The 24,356-nt window shown below is 43.3% G+C and overlaps 1 protein-coding gene across 1 annotated transcript; it reads right to left on the reverse strand.

Annotated features, from left to right (window-relative positions):
- Nucleotides 1–689: 689 nt before the first annotated feature.
- LOC110987100 (uncharacterized) lies at nucleotides 690–22,386 on the reverse strand. The gene is made up of 4 exons (XM_022249538.2): nucleotides 21,786–22,386; nucleotides 5,777–5,988; nucleotides 4,612–4,734; nucleotides 690–4,221 (listed from the first exon to the last, which is right to left on the reverse strand). Exons 1-4 carry the CDS (start codon nucleotides 22,130–22,132, stop codon nucleotides 3,650–3,652), a joined length of 1,254 nt encoding a protein of 417 aa, XP_022105230.2. The 5' UTR covers nucleotides 22,133–22,386; the 3' UTR covers nucleotides 690–3,649.
- Nucleotides 22,387–24,356: the final 1,970 nt, after the last annotated feature.

Below are 24,356 nucleotides of genomic sequence, written 5' to 3' on the forward strand. Positions count from 1 at the left end.
CGGGCATTTGAGAAAGTTGCAGTGGAGTGAGGGCGGTATCAATGTCTCTCCGACATTGCCAGGCGTTCATTGTGTTCGTGGGTTTGTTTCTGCATTCAATTGGGGACCCTGAACAATAGAGGACAATAAGGTCCCCGATTGACAGAGGGTCCCCGATTGATAACTGTGTGCAAAACATATGGGTGGTCTTCTAAAAAAGTACAAACAAAAGAGGAACAATAGGGGGTCCCCAGTTGCAGGCAAATACACACTTAACCCACAAAAAATTGAAAAGAAATTGAAAGATTATTGACCAGACAAGAATTTCATTTGTGTTTCAGAAATCTCAGGGATGTTGGCGTGCATGTTATTGGGCCCTGAACGGTGCTGGTTTTACACTCTTTTCAATGGGGCTTGAATTAACGGACTGTTCCCTTGTGCACTATTTTTCCACACTTCCATTATACCATCAAATCATATTCACGTGATTCCTTCCAATTATTGTCAGCTTGTACTCGGGATGTTATGGTTTCATTGTGTCTGTTGTCTTCTTGTTAAGTTTGTCCTTAACAAGCATCAGAAAACATTTGTAAGAAACTATAAAGAAGTGTTTCAAATCATTAATTGTTTGAAATGAATAGGGAAAGTTCAATAAACAGTAATTTAAATTTATCTCGTTAAAAATGTAATAATGAAACAGTAGCCTTGCATTTGGTTTTCAGACATTTTATTAAATAAAAAGTCACTAATACTTTCCAAAAGAAAATTTTACAAAAACTTTCTATTCACATTGTGGAATAATAATTATTATTAGAAGAAAAAAAAATGGTCCTTCCACTATGTACAATGATCCAGCCTCGTTCAAAACAACTGAAATTACAGGAGAAAATTAAATCCACATGTATAAATTTAACAAACTGTGCTTATAGATCTTTATACAAACCACAAACCTGTATGTTATTATTATCATGGAGACGTCAAGTTTTTTTTTGGCAGAGAAGAGAAAAAGTCCAACATTTTTATTACCAGTTAGTGTAACATTCCAGAAGCATAAAGAGTTAATTCATGCATGAAATAAATGAATTTGTAACGGTGAAATAAAACACTAGCTAACTTTATAAGGTCATTATTCAAAACCAGTCGTGTACCCCGTACATTATGGAACCTTGTGTTTGATTTTGGAGGAAATGTGTTACCTCACTAAAACTAGTACATTTTTGCTTTCAATCAAACTTGTATTGCTACTCTAGGATTGTAAAAAGTCCAAAATCAACAAAAGAGAGTTTGCTGTTGTTGCGGTACTCAAAGACCCGAACCGTTCGGGTCATCAGAGACGGCGTATGCCGTCATTTCTCACGGTTCCCTGGCAAGCATCACAAGTTAATTAGTGCGACATATCATCTACTAGCTTGGTCTAGTGGCCAGACGTAACACGTGCGTCTATGCGAAGTGGCTACAGTCACTAGTCTATAGATTTCAGTCTCGAGATTTTTAACGGTCAGCATTCAATTTACTGAGATAGCGTACATGAAATTGCCAATAGAAATGCCAAGATTCGAAATTGCTCGCGCCACTACTGACATGGTGTGCTTCCTGAAATGCCTTTGCCAGTCATGTTACGTCATGTGAAAAACCTCTAGCTCAATATAGATGCACGTGTTACTAGTATAGTCAAATCCGACGACACGCCATTCCGAGGGGCCATTTACATCGAATTTTCTCTGGGTGAGCGTGCGCATGCACTTCTGCAATTGACTACTGCCAATTGGTCAAGGAGGAATTGCACACCCGCATCGCCTGCGTGCGAACAGGATGGCCCCCGTAGTAATGGCTTCTAATTTTGGTCGTCGACTTTGTCCAAGTCCCAACCTTGATATTTAGATGCAGTCTAAGTCGATCGTGCAACTAGTTTCCAAGTGGCCTCGTTTGAAAGTATGGGCGGCAACAATCATTTGAGCCAACTTTTTTTAACAGAAACTAGGCCCGCCTATACAGAACTGAACAGATACTAACAGAAAGAAGCCTCTTACCGGAGAGTATTGGATTGGTACCCGTTTCGGGCCCATTGTATGACCAGTTGGCCAATCCTATTCCTAGTCACTCCGTCTGTGTACTGTGATGTGGCTTCTATTGACATTCCATTCAGTGTCTCAGGTTCGAATCTTACCGGGGCTCGCTGGCGTGGATTGAGCTTCCAGTCCTCACCTTATCCTTTGTTTTGCTGTAGATAGTTATAGCTCTTGAACCATTTAGGCTAAATCACAATGACAAATGTATATGATACAGTATACTCTAATCCCATTACACCAGAAATAAATAAACAACGTTAACGGTACACGAAAAAGAGCAAGAAATAAACCATCTATCTGGTCGTCTAAGTCTAAAAAAACCTGGATGAGACAACACCGCATTAAAAACTGACAGCCACAGATGAATACTTTTTAGAGAGCACTTTTCATATCATATTCTTTTGACGCAGTTTGATTCATTTGTGCACTGCCATCTCCATCAGCCCAGCAAAGATTGTCCTAACTTTGTTTTCCATAATATTGCGATAAGACCCGCAAATCAATAATAAAACCATCCAATACGGCCGTTTCACAACAGTGCGCCACTGTCGACCAAATGCGCGTTTGAAAAGAGTCGACAGATTTTGCACGTTGTAATTGGCCAACGCGATGCAAACTCTTGGTGGCGCACTATTGTGAATCGCCCGAATTGACACCACAGACATATAAACAAATAGACCACCAATCTTGCGCGTATAACCGTGGGCGAAATAAATGGCAGAGTGCTCAGTGCGAATTGCGCGTGACGCACTTAGATTCATGTATTTGTTTACATGTGCTCTGAAAAGACGCTCCCTTTTTTTTTTTACTCTGTACTGCTCTGTCTTATTTTCAAATGTTGCAACCACAATGTTTCGAATCTTCATGGGCCTGATTAAGTAAACAGAGGATTGTTTTCACAATCGGAATATGGCTTCATAGCATTTTATGACTGGAATTCTTTACCTGTGTTTAAATTCCCTTTATTGATGGGTGAATTTGCCCACGCTTTTGGATTTAGTCGGGTGCTGTCTCGGCTACGGTACCCCTCTGTTGTTTTGAAAAGGAGTTGTCCGTCTGTGGTTTATGTCTGTGATTGACACCAATCGTAGAGCTGGCTTTTCTACCAACATTTTAAGAGGTATGAAATGAACATCTGCTGCAAGTATAGCGATAGAAAAGACACGAAGTGATGCCAAATTTCAAGCAGTAAGATTTGACAAATTTCACTTCGGGCAACAGAATTTGTACTTAAGTTGGTGGTGGTTCCCCAGTTGGAGCATAATAAATGACCACGAGACATGCTGTGTGGTCCAAAAGCCCAAAATTCATTTGTACGCAAAGAGTGAAATCTTTATCCTAATTAAAACTTGCCCAAGACTTGCGGTTATAAGTAGGCATATTGGACTCATTCTTGAAATGAAGAACGACAGGTAACTCATCCACAACATCCTTCATCGCAATATATGTACAATGTACTGTAGAAGATATTCATCATAATAGGTTCTTCGGTGGTTGTAAATTATTGAATTTCAAGAAACATACTACATAATCAGCCGATGTATCACATGTGTATTGCATACTCCCACTTTTAATATAAATCGGTCAGGCGCAGGCTCTGTTTATTCGTTCTCCAGTTTACATAGGAAGTGGCAGTTGAAAGAGCCCTCGAAGGGTGAGGGGAAGGTCTCCACCTTGAAGCCTCCGCTCCGTAGAGTTTCCTCCGCCCTCTCGCGGCCCCACATGTTTCCAAGCCCTTCCCCACCGGCGTGCAGCTGCACCGTCATGCAGTGGAACATGCTGTTGGTGTAGAAGGTGGAGGCGAAAGGCATGTTCATGTTGTCGGCGATTGCCGACCTAGCGTTGACCTCCAGCACGGACATGCGGCCGCCGGGGGCCAGGACCTTGCGCACCCGCTCCAGGATCTTCTCCGGTCGGGCCATGTCGTGGATGGAGTCCCAGGCCAGGACGTAGTGGAAGCGGCCCTCCCAGTCGTCTGGGATATCGTGGGCGTCCATCTCCACGAAGTGGACGTTGCCGGTCAGCTGTTGGGCGGTCGCAGCTTTCTTGGCCTCCGCCACGGCGTGGCTGCAGAGATCCACCCCCACGATCGAGCTCTGCGGGAAAGCCTTGCCCAGGATCAAGCTGGCTCCGCCCTCACCGCAGCCCAAGTCAAGTACTGAAATACCCGTCTCTGATGAACGAAATAGGAGAAAAATGATAACATAGCACTTTTAGGCAGAGAAACGGCTCTGACACTAGGCCAATTCCAAATAAAAATTTGCTCACACTTCGCTTTTCGTTGGCTCAAACTTATTTTTAACAGTGATGAGCAACAGAACGACATTGTCAAGCACATCAGGCCTATTGACGCATTTTTCTGATATGCGACCTTGGTTTGTGCATATGGCTAGAGAGAGGCAAAGGTCAGCATCAACTCAAACTTCGCAGGTTTCGCAAGTGTGTAAAGTTGCCAATAATTAACGTAAAGATTTAGAGTTTACAAAACGACCCGCACAATGTTACCACATAGGAATGGGCATTCTGGCCTGTTTGTATCGTTGGGAAAAATACACCGACTTACCTAACATGTCTTTGAGTCCAGGTATCGATGGAATGAATGTGGAGACGAGATGACGATCCCACCAGATCAACGAACAGGCGTTCATAAATCGATGAAAGTCACCAAAATGCTCATAGGAAATACCTGGCAACACACAATTAACATGATCAGGTTATGTTTCCCCAGCAAATCAGCTTTTCGAATTTTTGAATCACAAACGGCAAGGACTTTAATACAGAAGATGGGGCAACTATAAAACCCGTTTGTGCCGTGCGTTAGGCGCCCATATGGATCCTTAGTAGATGTGTATTGTTTGTACTCGGTTCCAACCTATAGTTTCTGCCTAAGCACATAAATTTGTGAAGCAGTATTTTTCGCTTGGAATGAATGTGACTGTGTGACTTTGCACCCTGGAAACACTCGAAGTTGTCTGTCATATGACCCTTTAAAAAGAGTTTATTCTCTCTCTGCACTACAGTCATTTTTTTTTACTATTGAAAGAAACCACTAAAAAGGGCGCAAACGTCGCTGAGAAAGACTCTAAAAAAACCCGAAAAATCCACTAGTAAGTATATATATGCACGGTGTAGAGTATGCCAGAGTATGCGGTTTTTCTATGTCATAATGAATATTTGAGAGATATTTAGATTCGGTTGCCGCCACGGTATAACGTGCCCAAATTCGTCCCGTTTCCGAAAATTTCCGAAACTATTAAATTTCGGAATCCATTTCGTTGATTTTCGGATAGTGTCTTTAATATCCGCAAATATCGGGTGCGCGTTAATTGTCTCTTTTGCAGCTTCCCAAACAAGCATCAAAAGTCGAAAAAAAGTTCAATTTTTCTTTGGTATCTGTTGCAAAACGAGCTCTACGTTTGTTCAACTTTAATTTTGCTGACTATTTAGAAACAAGTAATAGACGTCCACGCGCTGCATCCAAACTTAGAAGGGGGCAGATACGTCATATAAGGCATTTTTGGTGAACCCCGAATACCGGTGTCTGCTGTGATATTATTCACACGGCAGGGAGCCAGTCTAGGAATGAATGTATAAAACATGGCACTGATCGTTTAAGGGTCGGTCTGGCTACCCTCATCATCACCGCTGGGAGGGTAGGCCTAGTTAACTGAGCTCACAAACTTTGCACTTGCATTTGTACACGTTAATGAAAACCATGCAATACTAACCTCTCGGGCCATCTCGCTTAAAGCTGTCGATGATGTAGTTGAAAACCTTGCCTTGCATGGGCAGAGCGGCCGCGAGGATAGTCAGCTCGTAGCCCAGCCCCGGGGTAGTCAGGAAGATGGCTCGATGGGGTGGCAGGAAGAACCGCTTCCCGCTGGCATCCATGTTGACGATGCGCCCGGTCGTCATGGCCCCGAGCCATTCCCGCACGTACCTACAAGAAAAGCCAAAAAGAGGAGATCCAAAATGTCAACAGCTCTCACTTTATCAAATTTGCCCGTTGGTCCGAGAGGGGCGCGCTCCTTAGCTGTTGGAATTGCAGCCTGGAATTGAAGCAGTTAAACATTGAAATAAGCCCTTAATTGGTTTTTCGGTTGCCTGGTAATTCTGTTAAATCGAGTAGACACTCTGTTGGTACCGAAGAGCTGACGTGGAGCGATCACGCAGGCTGAAACTTTGTCGATCGTCCTTTTATTCCTTATCACATGGACTTCAAGGAGGCTTTTGAGAGTGAGTTTCGGCATGTTTTATTTATTACAGGATGGGAGAAGAGCTTGAGTGCGAGACTAAGATATAAAGCTGTGCGTGGTAAATAGATTTGTCCTGCTGCCTTTTTGCCAACCTGTACGTACGACTTGGATTCGTATGTACAACTTGTAACTCATATATACGAGTTAAAGTCCATAAGAATGAATTTTAACAGCAGCGAGAGGGATTTTTACCATATCCCTAATACAGCTTCGTATACGGTGGATAACCCAACAAGTAAAAACAAAATACGTACTCCTATTTGGCTGCCTAGACCTAGATTCCCTTTTAAGGTTGTACATATACAAACCTGTCAAACTAGAAGGGGCTAAATACCAGTTCGATATTCCTAAAGCAAGACGTGGACTCATCCAAACAGAGCCAAAATCTTCCAAGTCGGGGACACCGAAGACAAAACTGAGCTGACGCCTCAGTTTTGTCTGTTTTGTTTATTCTTCAACAAGAATTTTTTTTTGGGGGGGTGGGGAACTAGATGAAACTAGAAAAATAAGGAAAAAGTAAGTAAAATTCCACACAGTTGTATAGGCGGTCACGCCCGTTCCTGCTATGTGGTCCATAAGGGCTCATGCTTCCTCATTGCCCAATCTAATTGAGGGAAATAATTGGTAAAAGACAGACCACCTTCAGATGGCTATCGAGTGAAACTACGACCGACCATACAGCGTGAAAACACTACCATTTCGCTCGGTTAACCTCATTCAGCCTTAGTTTACAAGTAATTTGATAACCATAATAAGAGAGACATTTTTAGAATCAAAAAGGAAAAAAAACTCTTTACTATTCCCAGCACATGTGTTGACGGGGGATCTTTGGTTTAGCATTCTCAGTCCTGGCCACGGAGATCGGTTACACCTTGCAGTACCGGAGAATCATTTTACCGAGTAAATTCATTTTGTTCTGCTCAATCGGTCGCTTATATTCGGCAAAAATGCCCAGTATAAATTTACTTTGCAGCGTGGCATAACACTTAGTTTTTGGACGGTGATTACCGGATCGATGGAAGACGCCCGGGTGAAAATACGACCGCCGGACGAACTCTACTCGTCGGCAAACACAAGGTGATTGATTTCCACTTTTTTGGGGGGGGACAGGTTTTCACATGAGCAACCCTTTGTTGCCAAGAATACCCCTCGATTTTTTCACAGCTACTTCCCTGGCTACAACAATGGTAAGCAACGTGCGCATATGCAGAAATCTCAGCTCGATGAAAACGTTGAAAAAGTTACTTAAGATGACCTTTCTTATGTGACCACAACAATAACTTCCAAAATAGAGCAACCGATATCAATTTTCTTATAAGAGGTAAAAGGTTGTATTTCCATTTTTTTTAATTTTCGGTTTGTCAAATGACACAACAGATCAACCGGTTGCACTACCTTGATTAGCGAGTTTGATTTAGCCATTAGAAATTTCTATGGCATGATAGCTTCTTTTAAGTATGCATAAAATCATTTCTAATTAAAAATAAACACAACACAATACCGTTTGCCATTCTGTATTCCTCATGCCTAATGCTGTCAAAAGCAGGCCAAATTCACCAGCCTTTATAAATGTTGCCTGCGTAAACGCCGAGAATGACTTCGTGTAGGCACAATATTCTCAAGTAAATACCCTTTTCCAAAGCTCCAACTCCAAGAAACGGGAGTGCTGCGCCCCCCAATCAATTCTGGTTGAAACACACCCCCAGAGTGGGGTCAAAAGCATTCACACACCCACATCCATAAACTGTGTGCAAAGTTAAAAATTTCATATTGACAGAAACAACACATCATTAAGACGATTATTGGCTTGATGAAAAAGGAATTTATTGTCGACCACTAAACCAGCCCGTGTATAGCGCATAAACTTGACCGAATCAAATAAGTCAACCGTGTTCTTAAGTAGCATAAAGGCGTAGAAGCGTGCACCTGCTCGTCAGCCCGAACAAAAATAACAAGCTGCCCGTGAAAAAAAAATTCAAGAAGTTGGAGGCGAAACACAATGTTGATCCGAGCTAATCAAGCATTCTGGAGTCAGTAAGGGTTTTAGACAGCCACGTATCGGCCTATTATCGGCAGTGCCGGGTGATGTATCATTCAACTCCGAACTACTGAACACAGAATAGCCCTCAGTGGCAAAGCTGGTGGCAAACAGCCAGGGAGGGTTTAGTCGGGTTGACACATAGCGTCGACAACAAACAAAAATGGAGATCTGCTCTTTTTTTCGGGGGGGGGGGTTATTGAAGGGCGATACGGTTGCTACCTGTTTACCGGAAGGAGTCCACCCAAGTTGAACGGACCGACAATTTAGGGACAAAAGCCCAGTTGCATGCCTTTTACGGCAAAATTTTATAACAAACATTCTGTGCGCATGCCCATGACGAGGGCAATATGGGCGGCCTTGAGTCTAAAGATGTCATAATAGAGTGGGGATAAAATGGGCCAATTTAGCAGTGGAGTGTGGCATTTCAACATCAGTTTGTAGTTGTTTACACCGGCAGTTATGAAATGTCAGCCTGACTCGACTCGGAAACAAGTGAATTAGGACAAAAGAAATAGCGTGACAATATATTCAGGAAATAAACTACAACAAAGAAGACGAAGCTATATAGTTGTGGACGCTGGCTGCTACACGGTGGGAAAATGGGGCTCAGTTCATGCTTAACTGTTAGTTTTTCTTAAAAAAAATATTAGACATTTTCTTCTTAGAAGACGAAACTATATAGTTGTGGACGCTGGCTGCTACATTGTGGGGAAATAGGGCCCAGTTGCTGCTTAACTGTTAGTTTTTCTTCAAAAAAAAATTAGACATTTTCTTCTTAGAAGACGAAACTATATAGTTGTGGACGCTGGCTGCTACACTGTGGGGAAATAGGGCCCAGTTGATGCTTAACTGTTAGTTTTTCTTCAAAAAAAAAATTAGACATTTTCTTCTTAGAAGACGAAACTATATAGTTGTACACGCTGGCTGCTACACTGTGGGGAAATGGGGCTCAGTTCATGCTTAACTGTTAGTTTTTCTTCAAAAAAAAATAACATTTTCTTCTTAGAAGACGAAACTACATAGTTGTGGACGCTGGCTGCTACACTGTGGGGAAATGGGGCTCAGTTCATGCTTAACTGTTAGTTTTTCTTAAAAAAAAAAATTAGACATTTTCTTCTTAGAAGACGAAACTATATAGTTGTGGACGCTGGCTGCTACACTGTGGGGAAATAGGGCCCAGTTGCTGCTTAACTGTTAGTTTTTCTTCAAAAACGTAGACATTTTCTTCGAGCTATCTTGCTCAAAACGAGTTCGTGAGTCGTCACGTCTTTGGAAATCCAGGGGATTCTCTAAACACAAGTCAATTTGTCAGTTCGATTGGCACCACTCCCTCATGGTGTCATACACTGAACAAGGGAGCATGGGCGTCGCCAGAGGTTTTCGGGGGGGGACAATTTTCCCCGGGGGAATTCCACGGGTGAATAGCACTCATCAGCTAAAACAAAATAAACAGTTAACAGCAGGAGGGTCAACTTGTAGGTTTTTCAAGCATATTGGTAATTTCCATCCCCTTGCATCTCTCTTTTTTTCATTTCTTTCGCGTGCGCGATTCCAGCGCGATGCTCCTTTAAAGGAAGATAAATGCCCACGACCCCGAGTCAAAGTCATCACAAAAAGAGCCCAAAGCAGCTCTGCCTATATGCAATTCCTAAAGAGAGACTCCTCCATCGCCCTGCTACCATTAAAATAAAGCAAGACGCGTGGCTGGCCAAACACAGGAGCTAACTTAACAGGTGAACATTGACTACTTTTACAAAGGCATGGCACAGTCCCAGGAGCATTTTCTTAGACGGGCGGGATAACAGAAGGCCAGAAACGAATACAGGTTGGGATAGGGGCCACTGTGCATGCTTCCGTGGAGTAGTTCATTTGGATTATGTGGATTTCTCAAATAAAATTCACAGTCACCGTAAGCGGGGGCAACATGAAACATCACACTTTAGTAGTCTCGAATAGCAACTTTGTTGGTCAGAAGGATATTCATAACTTATTACTTTCTTGAGAAAAATTACCCGAGGAAAATGAATTGGCCCACTGGACGTATTGGCTTGCTCTCCCATCAGTTGTCACCAGTCTCTCCATGACTCGGGACAAATTCGTCTCTATGTTGCTGTTTGTTTTCCCCCTTTTAAACCCCTGACGGCGTGGCCCAGTTTCTTCCAACCAAAGCCAAGGCCATCAGAATTTTGATCTGAGGTCTGGCTGGCGAGAATTGTCCTGTTCATACTTCAATCCCCCTCGGCTAGGCTTAAGAAAATTCTCCACTCTCTCTCTCTCTCTCTCTTTTTTTTTTTTTGCTAGAAATCGCTCCTCAAAAGCCGCTTTCCCGACACTCGGGTTTTTCATTGTTGTTATTTTGCCTCCTTTCTTTCGAAGGGAGTGCGGTGGAAAAGAAAAGAAAAGGAAAGGAAAGAGAAAAAAATTCCGCAAACCCCTTTTGTCGAAGTTGGAAATAATACCATCATGAGGCTTAGCAGTTTGGGGAGATCGAGTGCGGATGTTGAGCGCGAGATTGATGGGGGTCTTAACAGCCGTGCCAATTGGCGGGCGATATATTAATGAGAGAATGTCCCCCGGCAATAGTAAGCATTCACTAGCGGGGCACACAGCCAGCGCGCGGGGGGAAATGCTATTCACAAGCCCCCGCCACCACTTCCAACCATAGCCATACTATATTCTCCCGACACAAAGTATTCGGTCTAAGCTGATTACGGCAGGCCAGGGGCTGTTGATGACAAGTTCAAGGCCATTTTAATTGGCTTAAAACACATCCTCCCAATCCTCTCGAATATGAAAAGAGGAAAAATGCGCCCGATATTAAACGCCGGGGTGTGAAAAGCGAGGGCATAGCGGTAGCGCTTTGGGCAATTTGAGTTTTTTTTTTTGAAAGAATTTTTCTTTACATATTTTTTTAATTGTCAGACCGACAGCGGTCGACCGCTGGATACTTAGGCCTATACCGGATATAACCGGTGTAACATTGCGTAATGTGGTAAATTTGATTCCATTGCCCCCTCAAGGCGCAGAGATTTTTTCTTCGAATTAATCAATAAAAAATGCCGGTGGGGAAACTTGTCAGGGGCGCGGGGGCTCGTTAGCCAAGCACACCCAGACACCCATCTGCCGTCTTGGAACTCCTGTGGCGTGTTAACTTGGAAGACGTAGCCATTATTTTGCTCTCGGTGTGGTGTGGACACGCGGGTCATTTGTTAAACCCTTGGTTTGTACTGCTACTTCAGGCTCAGCCTGTACAATTTCGTACCGTATCCAGTGCCAGTGCAAGACTAGTGTAACTTCATGAAGACACCATGAGTCAGTGCGCTGTTTAGTGCGACTGCTGTTGGCGAATTCCACTGAAGACGTGATAGGCAGGACCTATATAACGTCACAGGTATTTATGTCCCTCAAATAGCCATTTAAGGGATTATAAATTGGTCCTAACATATACAGTCTTTTCCAAGGGGTGAATGCCAAAGAAAAAGCAAAACCTTGTCCAATTTGATAATTGCTTATCGGGCTACCAATGAATTAAATGAACCACAGTTTTTTTTTTCGAAATTAGAACGAAGCTTCCATGTCATTTAAAAGACGCAGAACATAATAAAAGTAAACAAATTGAGTCAAAAACAAACAACAAACCAGTCTCGAAACCAAGGAAATAATCGATGATGTCGTTGTCACTATTCAGTTTTATGTGACCTGTACCCGCGTCATTTAAGACGCGGACAAAAACGGGTGAAAACTAATCACCAATTATTTTGATCGTTCAACAGCTTTCGTCATTTCCGGAACTAAAGATCTGAAAGGGGACAGCGTGTCGGCTGCTAGCTGAGACATCTTCCGAATGAGGCAATGAATTAAGTCGTGCGTGCGACCACAAATGTCGTTCCAAAATTGAACTCCGGTTGAAGCTTTTGATCCAGTGATCCTGCAGCGAATTCTTACAATAAATAAAAAACTAGAAGATAAAGATTTTTATTATCATACTTGGGCCTGTCTGTGAGGTCAATGGTGGAATGAGAAAGCAGATTTCGAATTTTGGGGGATTTTCAGAGAAATTCCAAGCTGGGGGGATATTCAGGCACTTCAACTGGTTTGGTTTTTTTTTTGTTTTGTTTTTGCTTTAATCGCTCGAAATCTGAAGGAATCCACTTCTTATAATGCTGGGCCATAATCAGACGGACTCATTTTGACACTGTAGATAATCGCTCCTTATCTGCGACTGACTGTCATTCTTCAGCCACACATTTAGGCCTACTGCTTTGCTCAACCAGCAAAAAAACGAACATAATCCCGTAAGTAGCGTTTATATACGCAGAAATCATTCGCGAATGGATGTGGGGGAAAGAATAACACGAGAAAAGAGCGGGAATATAATCGCCCCTCAGTAAACAGGTGCGAAAGACCGCCTTAATTCCCGCGTTACTGCTAGACTGAGTGAGAGGTTCATGTGTATTCTTTGTCAACCTGCTTCCCGCTACCCACTCCAACAAACAGGACTGACGCAAGGGTCATTCTAAAAAAAAACATGTGCACATGAACCGGGATCAAAATGTAATCACAAAATGTGTGTTGCGACGCGAACTTGAAATTGTGCCCAGCCGCTGCTCATGCGGGCGAGGCATAGGCGCGCATTCTGAGGCTCAACGTGCCTGATCGACTCTATCACTCTTCCACCCTCTTCACTCTTTTCCGTTCATTCCTCGCCCCTGTCAGCGACGGCCTGGTTCGCACACGGTCTGATGTATCCCCCCGCACAGACTGGAAACGTCATACATCTTCCAGAAGATGGAGGGTGCGCGGAAATTCTTTCAGGCAAGGGCCCATAGCTTCATTTAAAGCATCCACGCTAGAACTGGCGAAAGTAAGCCGAGAGGACAGAAGTATCTATCTACTTTTGTTCAATTCTTCTTGTTCCGCCAGTGAAAGTTTGATATTTCTAGCGCAGGTGTATCGGTCATAAATTGTTTTTCGCGTGTGTAACAATTAGATGACCATTTGACGAGTGTGGGTGCATTAATGTGTCTGTTCGTACTGTTTCTCTATAGAGCGTTCACACCTTTCGTTATCAGTGTACGGATACTATAAGATGTTTCCTAATTTGGAAGTTGATTTCGAGATGACCTATTACGTTGGGATATAGGTACTAAGTTTACCAGTATAATATGTAATATTATATGTATATAATATGTAAATATATTTTATATATTCACATTTCAAAATAATAATAATAATAATTGAAGATTTACTTTTCCTGCCTGCTTTGCATGTGCACTGAACTATACTAATGCTCTTGTTAATTCATTAACGGTACGTTAAGGCATGGCAGCCAAGTACAGTCCACAAGGTATTGAGTCCATTGTAGTCGCGTCCCCACAGCCGGGAAACACTTTCCTCAACCCTTTTCTTGATCTTAAAAGGGACTCAATCACTTAACTGCTCCCACCCCCCCCCCACACACACAAGAATCCAATTTTAGAGCCGTGCACTGATGGTTGCGTTCTAGTCACAAAGTGTATGCATGACAGCCGGCCTATCACCTTGGCTCAACGCCGGGGCATTGTCTCGTGGCTCGGTAGCGGAGAGGATGCACCGACGCTCCTTGAGTCGGTTTACCTCTAAGGGCTTCCCCCTGGATTTGGTACTTTGAACGTAATTATATGGGCGAGCAATATACAGCTTCTTTTCAAAGTTTACGTGGTATTGAACTGAGCCTCATTTTGTTCCTTTGTCAAAGTTGCCTCTTTATTGAAAGTTCACTGTTATTGAAATGGTCAGGTATCTCTACCAAAGGGTGGACATTTAAGAGAAAAATGTATCCTGAATTTTACAACTTCTCCAGATTTTTCTTAGGAATATCATGGGCTGTGGATAGTTTCCTTGCAGGTCTTATCCTTTGCCTAAATGCATCGACGAATACCTTTATTACAAGTAGATATTCATCTGACATTTTGCAACAATGCTCCTATGTTCCCTTCCCGAACTATGAGAAAGTATACCGCTGTCAATCTTCGATCATTTTGGCAGGACTAAAATAAATAGCCTCAAGAACAAAAAGACGGGTTCTTTATCCGGATCTTTAACCACTAGCAATCCCCTTTCATCGTGGGCAAAGGGCACAACTGGGCACCGGTATTATACCCCAGCGCTGTGTTTTGTACCGAAGACGGCGGGGTTTAAGGAAACGAGACCTCTACCAAATAATAATGGATTCCGGTTGGGGCTAAGTCGGATTGCGACCAAGCCGATTTGGATCCTTCAGGGGAACCGTCTCGTAATCCGGCATTGTCCGATTGAAGTGTTCTTACACTGTGACACCAGACACCTTCTAGGTAGGATAAGGCTGATGGGACGATGAGCGCGTAAAGGATGAGCTCGGCAAAGACGGGAACTTTTTGCCGAGAACAGATCGATCGTTCACTAGCAGCGCTTGAAGGGATATAACCACAACAGACACGTAAAGTAACATTAACAATAACCACAGGAAAAAATACACATTGGTGAAGTGGCCAGTTTGATGGTGTTGATGTATACTTTTTGCATACTTTTCACAGAGCATAAGAATACACGATACGCTTTGAGCCTCGATAACTTAACTTTCGATAGCTATGGCGATTTGGTATAGTTTCCGTTCAGTGACGACAAAGAAGGAGAGGTTACATATATTCATCAAGCTTTCAAGTAGAAAACGGGGTCAGTTTATTGACTCACTGTTTAATGCACATATTGACGGTTAAATTTCTTTTCTATAGACTCAGCTGACCACGATATTCACTGTGACAATTTTTGGTTTCTACAGACTCCTCTTGTGGTTGGGGGAGAATTCCAGTCAATTCAAGTTTCTTTTGTAAGAGACATGAATAAACTGACCGAAATGTATACTGTCGGCACGAACAAACCTCAAGGTTTTTTCCCTCAAAATGATTCGCAGTGGAGTGTATTCAACCTGTGATACACTCGTTTCGTCTCCGCCAAGATTCAGCCATTCAACCCCGCACACCGAGTCCGAATTATTTCCCCGCCCCCCTTACGTCCAAATTCCATTGGGTTTTGAAATTTGAAGTCTTACCAGTATATGGTTTTTATTACTTTCCAAAATTACACCAGGCAGTAAAATAACACATATCTGTCAGAGCGTGGGGGAAGCAACGCACCATTTTCCGGTTGTACCGAGTCTTCATATATTTTTCTGATCGCGTGCACACTTTTAACATCAATTTTACTCACACTGGACGCAAGGTTCTTGGGTAATGTCTCATAAACCAACACGGAAGTCGACGAAATTCACTCTTTCCATTTGTCGGTTTAACAATAAACATCGCACACTTGCGCACCATAATGCATAAGGACCATAATTAGCAAGATCCCCTGCTTGGTCAGGTTAAAGACTTGAGGATATGCTAAAGACTGAAAAATATATCACTGAACATCCGCGATCTCTAAGGGGCGGAACCCCTCCTCTTGGTGTGCTAAGGTTAGCAAGGGTCGGTTATGGTTTTCCCATTTAGATTGGGCTTCTCAATTCAGATTCAACATGCGTGCTCTTGTTGGTATGAAACTTTCAAAGATACTAATTTCATTTTTCAGCAAACCCGAACCAACTGTTTTGAAGGACATGGTCTGTCAATTCAAACCATTTGAAAATCACCAAAATAAATAAGAGTTTATATATACCAGAATTGATGTAAATCGTCTATGGACTTGACGGGGAGGCGCGTCGACCTAGTCCGATGACTTTCTCTTGGCTCTTAATCGCAAAAAAATTTAATAAAACAAAGAATAATTATTCTGTTGCCTCCGATTTAAGTTTACATGTATACGATCATTAAAACACAGCTAAACTTATTTCATTCCGTTCAGATACTGTTGGACAACCGAACTGCACCAGAAAACAGTGTGTCTGAGTTCCTTATTTGAGTCCATGCATCCATAGTTTGGATGGCAAATGCACTGGACACCATATAAAGTGAAGATATTTAGGGTGCAGGGTCGAGGGGGGGGGTAATTGCCCTCCACATCGAATATCCATTGACCCAAAATGTGTGGTGTTTGCGGTAGAGGCATTATTGGGGTATCCATAACACACCCGATGGGCGAGGAGTCTTGGTTCCATTCTCCATTTAAACAATGCCGCCTTGAGTCCGCGAACACGTCCGACTTTCTCTTATTCCGCCCGACAGAAAAGAAAATGGGGAGAGAGACGGGGAGAAAATCCACCCTGTTTGGTTTGTTTTAATGTCCAGGCCGGCCTGTGTTTGCCGAGCGAATCGCAGGGTGGAGAAAATCCCCAGCACTTGTGAGGCTTCGGCCCTGGGGGCGTCTGTATAGCAAGCCGCTGCAATGCACACACCGTGCCTAGGGCCTCAGTAATTGTATAAAAAGCATGGCCTTTACCCCCGTAGGACCCATCCATTGATCCGTTTAGATATTTGATCGGCGAAAATGTGAGCTTGCGAATATTTTGGGGTATACATTTCTTGTCTTTTTTGTTGTTGTTGTTTGTTTTTGACTGACCTCGTCTACGAGTTCAATCGCGGTATTAGGACAATGGTTGCACCCACTCCAAAAGCCGCTGTATATCCCCTACCGTCATTACTTTCCAACTCTTCCATTCCATTTTATCAGTGTCAGTTAAATGGACGATATGGAACTGCCGTTTTCCCCTTGAATTGCCGGTATCTTCTCTCGATTTTACACTGTAGAATGTTTAAGCTTGAAAACTACTGATTTCTGTATATATTGCCATGATTATCAGTAACGAGGAGCACAAAATACTACCATGTCCGTGGCGGTTTTCACGATTTATTGACACGGGACCAGCTGGGGACCAACGAAAGAGCGCCCCTTGTGCATAACAGTACCTGTTTTCCATGGGTAATGTCTGACAGTATCTAAGCGAGGTCTAAAAAACGACGAAGTAAGTGACTCTTTTGTGCGGTGCACGTGAGGCAAAAGTAAGCTTAGAAATTGATCGATTTTGAAGAGGAATAGGATGGTGTCGACAGTCAGTTGCCGAGAAATTATAGGGAGTAAACTGTGCTGGGGACTGGACCGGCTCGGGGAGATCTTGGTTGAAACTACTGCTGGTAACAAAGGACATTACGGCGCGCCTATACTGCGATGATGCATACGTGAAGTAGCTCACCTGGCGGATTATTATGCAGCAAGATTCAAAAAGAAATGTAGGCGCCGTGTATGAAGCCTGTAGCCAACAAAGGGGATTATTTGACTGACACGTACGCAAAGTGAGCTATGCAACAACACATACATCACGAATGTTTCTCTCGCCGAATTTGGGCAGGATGTGTTTTGCCGGCGCTAGAGTCATGCGCCCACAGGCAAATGACATTGAAAAAAGAAATAATATTTTGTTGACAGCTTTACGCTTGGTCGGCCATGCGACGGCGGTGAGTCCGCTACAATCGGCCGTACAATTTGCTCGGCGGAAATCAGTTTGTAACGAGGGGTCTTTGTTGTCTGACTGGTCCCCGAGACAACCTTGTCATAGGACGCTACGAGTCTGTTAGATCTTTGTACATGGATAGGAAACTGGGTTCCGTTCGTCCAACTCGACGAGGGCCGTGCCTCTCCTAAAAATAGACTTCTTTATAATTTAAAAAAATTATGAAGGAGATGGGTTTCGGGGACTTCTTGATTTCCTTCCAAATGCGTGTCACAAAAGTCCCCAAAATAATGCAGTTTCACCCCTCAAAAAGGCCATAAAGGTTAGTGATTGTAAAATTCCCAAATTTTGGGATCTCCTTGAAAATACTGTTGTCAACCCGAAAAGTCGGTTCTGCCTTGACGCTGTAATGACTACATTTATGGGGACACTCATAATTCGGAATCAAAGATAGGTTTCAGCATTGCCTTTTAGACTGACGACAAGTATTTTGTCGAGTCCGTACATTGGAGACACATCAGCGACAGTACACCAGCCTTGCTACACGGCATACCGAACAGACGGGGATTGCTAGCGCGTGCGAGCCTCTGAACACGCCGTCTCCAGTCTGTTTCAGTCGGCGAGGCTCGAGCATCCAAATCCCCCGTATTTCAAACCCCAACTGCTTACACATGTACCACGTTTGAAATAATTTTTGTTCCATAAAAGGGCCAGGTTTTCTTTACAGACAAAAGAACCTGACAGAGCGTCATTGGAAGACATGGTTCATATCACCCTTTAAAAACATAGCCAGAAGGGTATAACATTAGTACAAGTACTTCTCATCATTAACTCTTGACTGTTTTTCATTTCGTCTCTGCCACGACCAGTAGCCTGAGTTCAATTTTACTCATATCGTTGATAAAGACATAGACAAGCACAAGTACGGTATGTTTTCATAAAGGCCTATAGACCAAAGTTTACATGATGGCATTTACCGACACCAAATTGTGTCAAGTGCAAATATGTCATTCAAGATTACTGCACTGTCTGCAATATACGTAGAAAATCAATGAACCATGACACACCATCTTTGTAAAGAAGTGTTGAATCTGAAGGCGTCTGTAAAAAACGAAGATGAGCGTGAGACGAGCAAAATATGGGCTATTTCACGTTCTGTTTATTGAAACAGAAGTATATGGCATGCAAGCATGACCCACGAGTTGCTACAACCGGTTAGAGTGCAGGACTTGCCGTCAACCGTTCGCCTGCAACTTGCCAACATGTTGCCATAGTCAACAATTCTCGGCGGGCACAGGCAAAGCTTGAAAAACGTCGCCTTTTAACGTCTCCGGCTCTATTCACAGCTGATCTGTCAAAACTTAATTTCGTAATAATCTTGCATTAGCTGACATGATATGCGGTTGCATGAAGTTCCCATCGACAATTACCAAATCAAACTGCTTCGATGTTATCTCCAGTCTTGGCCTTTTGCGCAACTCGAGTCTTCCACATCTCCCAGTAATGACGACACACCCCAGTGGCATTGCTAAAATTATCCTAACCAGGTACCACTGTGGCACCTGTCAAGCTGCTTTTATTCTCTCTTGTGCCTCTTCGTTCATAGTACACCCCCGCGCGGATATCGAAGTCGATCGTATTTCTGGGCCGGATCAATTTGTAATCGTGATTGTCAGAACGAGAATTCGCACGTTGTTGACCCTGCGTCGTCCGCCTGATAACGACGCCTCAATCCCGGGTGCAGATATCGCTACGAGAGGACAATAATACCGGTGACAGCGTACGGGCGTGATCGATGGCTCTGGGTACCTTGACAATGAAAAAAGTACCTGTTTGTTGTCTATGGACCCCCACCGCGGTCGGCATGTTGCAGTAGCAAATCGAGCCTGAAAAACACCGTCGCATGCACGATCCAGGTTAATGAAACCGCTGGATCCCCAGGTAACCCTAAGAAGGATTCAGTCAAACAGTTTGTGAAACATGGTCGACTTTTCAATCAAGCTTATTTAATTTCCGGATTGGATAATAATGTTATTATGCGTCTGCATAACAGAATATTTTTCTTTGAAAATGCCAAAGTGAGCTAAACCGAGACACATATTTCAAATTGGCAAAAAAAGAGAAGAAAACATTAACATTTTAATATCACGCAGCACTGATGCAAATCCGAACAGAGAGTTAATTCGTGTTATTAACATGAAATAGAAGCAGAGGATTTGGGCAAATATGAGGGATCAGTGAGCCTACCGTTTACCATGACACACTATCGAAAATTATACATCACTGCTTGACCACAACTTCCTTACCGGGGGTCAAATGGATGTTCCACTGATGATGTAAGTTAACAATACATCAAGACTCGCTCGCCAAATGTTGCAGGTGGCACTTTTAATAACATTTTGCACAACATCTCTGTTGCACAAAGAACATCGCAGTATCCTATATACAAAATCCTTAGAAACAGGGAAAGGAAAAGCCCTCTAAAAAACTGACAAAATCGGCTCATATAAGCTGACTATCGGTTGCTGACTTTGGCTACGGTGGAGTGTTGCGGTCAACTACTGTGCAGTGGCGAATGCGGGAGGTCCCCAACTTACGAGACCCTGCCCTTGGAGAGAAACTGCGTCAGAAAGTGGGCGTGAACCGCAACTTTACACTAAAAAAACTGCAGTGTAGATTCAAGTATACCTCCTGTTCAGTCCAGGCTCGTGTCAATAAAACAGTCACTGTGTTCGACTTTAGGTAAGGCGCCGTTTTGGGAATAACTGCCGTACTCCAGCAAAACATGTTTTCCAATTATGCCCCTAGCTCGGGCTCCAGAAGTTAAGAGATACCTCCACATGCCGTCGATCAACAACACGCACCTCAAGAAAATAAAACCGTTCTCCTCTTTTGGAACCCAGGCTAAATGACTTCGTGATTGTCTGAATGACTTCTTTGGGGGAAAAATTTTCTCTCGGCGTGAAGTTTAATTAAAAAGTGCCACATTGCCATTTGGTGGGTGCTCGTGCGTGGGAGGAGCGCCTCAGCACAATTACTGCCCGCAAATAATTCCACAATTTAGCATTTCTATTTTTTCCCGCTCTTCAAAGCTAATAATCGAGATCCTGCTTTCCCCTTAAAAGTGTGAGTGTGTCCTGTCGCCTATATAGCCCCCGCACTGTTACATCGAGAGAAACCCTGACATGATGTTTCCCTGATAGAATTGAACACACACTTCGTCATGGGCAATGTGTGTGTGCAATATGGGTTCAGGGGAGAGTGTTTTTGAGGGACTGGTATCAACATGTTCCGGCTGAGAAAAATGGTTCCCTCAGTGGAATGGCGAGAGTTATGTAGTTAATACGGGCTGGGGACAATTATTACTTTATAATTACGAGTTGTCGAAAGGTTTAAAGGAACTAACAGATGATCTTTCTCACGTCACTTCTTCGAACCTATTACTTTACAAATTTACTCCTGTAGCCGTGGACAAGTCATTAAAATGTAGTTGTGAGAGAACACTCTATATATGTTTACACACGAGGCATTATATTAAAAAAATACTTTTATTGCAATTTTCAACCGTCGATCTGTTTCGCCTTGTCTCTGTACACCTGTTTTCTATAACTCTGGATGAAATGAATGGAAAAAACTATATATCGAAAAAGCGATGAATCTTAGTTAATTTTGTCTAAGAGCTGAGCTGCTTGTAGATTTCATGTAAGCTTGATTAAGTTTCGTATCTTCTCTTCTGCTTCATGAAGTTATGTAAAATCACACATGTGTGTATCTATTTTCTTGCATTGAGTGTAATCGGTCCCTATCACGCGTGCAGAGACCCACCAGGCGTCAGTGGCATAACAAAAACTGTTATCAAAACGTATGAGCTATAATAAGGTAAAGCGATTTCACACATTGCTTCAGGGTGGAAAGACCACGCATTATGCGGCACTGCAACCTGCACATGATCTGATGTATTCCGACACACAGCCCAATTTATACAAATGAAGCTTCAAAACCCCCTAAACTTCCTGCACCTTCAAACTGCGTCTTACCTCTCTTTCAAGCCGGCCTCATCGGCAATTTCCTGCGATGTCTTGGGCTGACCTTCAAATCCTGCCAATACCGAGAACAGTCCCGTCTCTTTGCCCACCGCGATAGACAGTGCTATAAAGCCAGCGTTGACAGTCTCCATGATACGAGCGCCGAATTCTGGCATAGATTCACCTGCCGTGTTGGGCAGCTTTGCCACGGGGCCCTCCGTGTCGTCGTCCGGCTGGGCCAGCCAGTCTATCATCGGTGGCGGAGCGCCGTTCATTACGGGCGGCGGGCACGGTGGGAAGAGTTGTCCGTTCATAGCCTTGCTCGGGATTGTGTTAACACCACCGTTTCCACTTTGCATCTTGTCCGAGATATTCTACGAGATTGACTTAGAGAGTATGGATGTGGAAGTAATTAATTGGTGAATTGTTCAGCAATGTAGCAGTGAGTGTGTCATGTAGCCCAACTTGTCTTCGAATGAGTGATGTCAACTACAGAGCGAGTTCGTGACACGCTCCGCTGCCAGCGCCGGTACAATTTTTACAACTTCTCTTGCGTAATGTATGGCAACTGTGACCTGCGGGCAGCAGACAAGTCTATCGCGTCACGCTGATCCCTGCGCGTGTACGCCCAAGGTGAACACAAAATCTTAACCAGTCGTGGAACCAAGTTCACGCTCTCAGTTGATTGGTCAGAAGATCGGTGACGTCGGTGCATTTGTTTCACCCATTGACGCATCGTGAGAGTATTTTCATGCAGTCATAAAGGTTGTGTCCGAAACAGCCCTCCATGCAGAGCTACGGCTACGTCTATCATGGCATGCGCCCGCGTTCTTTCAAACTGGCGAAGGCCTAGCTGGACCTAACAGCTCTGGCTAAGTTTCGGACGCAGCTCAACAGGGCTGTCCTGAACAGAAATCTTTCGTACCGTTTCTCCCATTTTATTGACTTCAAATGATGTGTTGATCTAATTATGAACAAAACGACTAGCAGAGATCCAAAGCCTTCACGATTGTGACTGCGTGGAGATAACATTGGTTTGGTCAATCTAGTGTGATAATAATCCTTGGTGGACTACAAAACCTCAATGATTTCTGCCTCCTGTGAGTCATTGTGACCAGATCGGGACATGAAAAACACACACGCCCAAAAAAACACAATAAAGACTCTTAGGAGATAGATATCAGTTTCAGCGACAGACATGTCCATCGTCACTTCAATGCGTGGTTTTGGCATGAAATGAGACATCCATTTCGGTTGGAGAGTTTTCTTTCCCGCCAAAATACTCCTAACTGTCATTGCTGTAAGGAGAGTCTTCTGTTTTTTTTTTATTAACTGTGTCTTCAGACTACTGACACACCACAGCCGCATCATAATCAGTTTGAATGACACTTCCCATTAGATTAAAAAAAAATCCACACCAACTTGGTGATGTTGGAGGGGGGAGGCAGAAATAGGTTTGAGTGACATGAAGGGGTCCTGTGGCCAAGCGCTATCAATCACAGTAAACACAAGCCTCGGCTGCACCTCGTGTGCTCAATCCTATCGGCTTCGGGATCGCTAGTTCACCCCACAATGAAAATGGCGCGGGGCCGGGTGGTTTTTTTTCTTTCTCCCTGCTCTTTTCTTCTCCCGCGCTGGGCTCTGTTTGAACTTTGATACTATTTTGATTCGGGCGGGAAGGAGGGCAAGTCAAGAGGGGAAAAGGTATTCCAACGAACATTATTGGATGCTGCAGAGAAATGCATCTGGTGTTTTTGACTGTAGGGTCGAAGCATGATTTAATATTACCGATTTGATGCCATTCAAAAGGTTATTTGCATAGTGCTTTCTTACTGAATGCATGGAAGGGTCAAAATACTCGAACTGATAATCTTCTGGAAGTCTTCATACTTCGTCTGTCTGCCTGATCAGAAAGAATTAATTCACAAGACTGTGGATCTTCTTACAAAGCGATTAGGCGTCAAAAACTTGCATGAAAAATCTGGTTTTAGAAGATGATTAAATGACTACTGATGAATGCAATAAATTTCATGATTGTTTTGACTGCTGCTGATCTTTGAAAGGATTCCTTTTTTATATTTGACGAAGGAGCAAAATTTCAAATCTCAATCCAGGTGGTGTCCATTTAATTTTTCATTACTTCTAAGTTTACGTAACTAAAACTAACCATGTTAATTCAGCAGGGCCTAGGTTTTTATGTGGGCGCCCATACCCAGACAGCGCTTTATTTCAAGACATCTTTATTACACTTTTTCTTTTAGATCTCCATCGTTAATGAAACCAAGACGACCGTTTTCAGTACAATGCCCCTTTTGTGGACTGTCTTTTCGATTTTCTCTCCTGTAACTGGGAAATAATAATTTTTCGTCATTTGTAAGTATCTGAATGTCCCTAGCTTTCCTGCTCCAGTTATAACAGAGATCGTGTTTATAGCAGGCTTGGACGCCCACGAGTCACGGCACGGCACGGCGTGTTCAACCTGACACCACTTGAAAATGGGACGAATCTAAACGAAATTTGTCTTCATAGCCTAATCTTAACACAAACACTCCAGGCAAATAAAAAACAGTCCGAAAATTATAG

This window comes from Acanthaster planci, linkage group LG05, assembly GCF_054643075.1.
Source record: "Acanthaster planci isolate LZ-2023a linkage group LG05, COTS_SCS, whole genome shotgun sequence".
NCBI lineage: Eukaryota > Metazoa > Echinodermata > Asteroidea > Valvatida > Acanthasteridae > Acanthaster > Acanthaster planci.

Excerpts from the sequence above, each read along its gene's own strand:
- LOC110987100 (XM_022249538.2), bottom strand. The coding sequence starts at position 22,132 with ATGCAAAGTGGAAACGGTGGTGTTAACACAATCCCGAGCAAGGCTATG. Across the intron at positions 5,989-21,785 it reads GAGGCCGGCTTGAAAGAGAG|GTACGTGCGGGAATGGCTCG; the intron begins GTAAGACGCAGT and ends CTTTTCTTGTAG. Across the intron at positions 4,735-5,776 it reads TAAGCGAGATGGCCCGAGAG|GTATTTCCTATGAGCATTTT; the intron begins GTTAGTATTGCA and ends GTGTGTTGCCAG.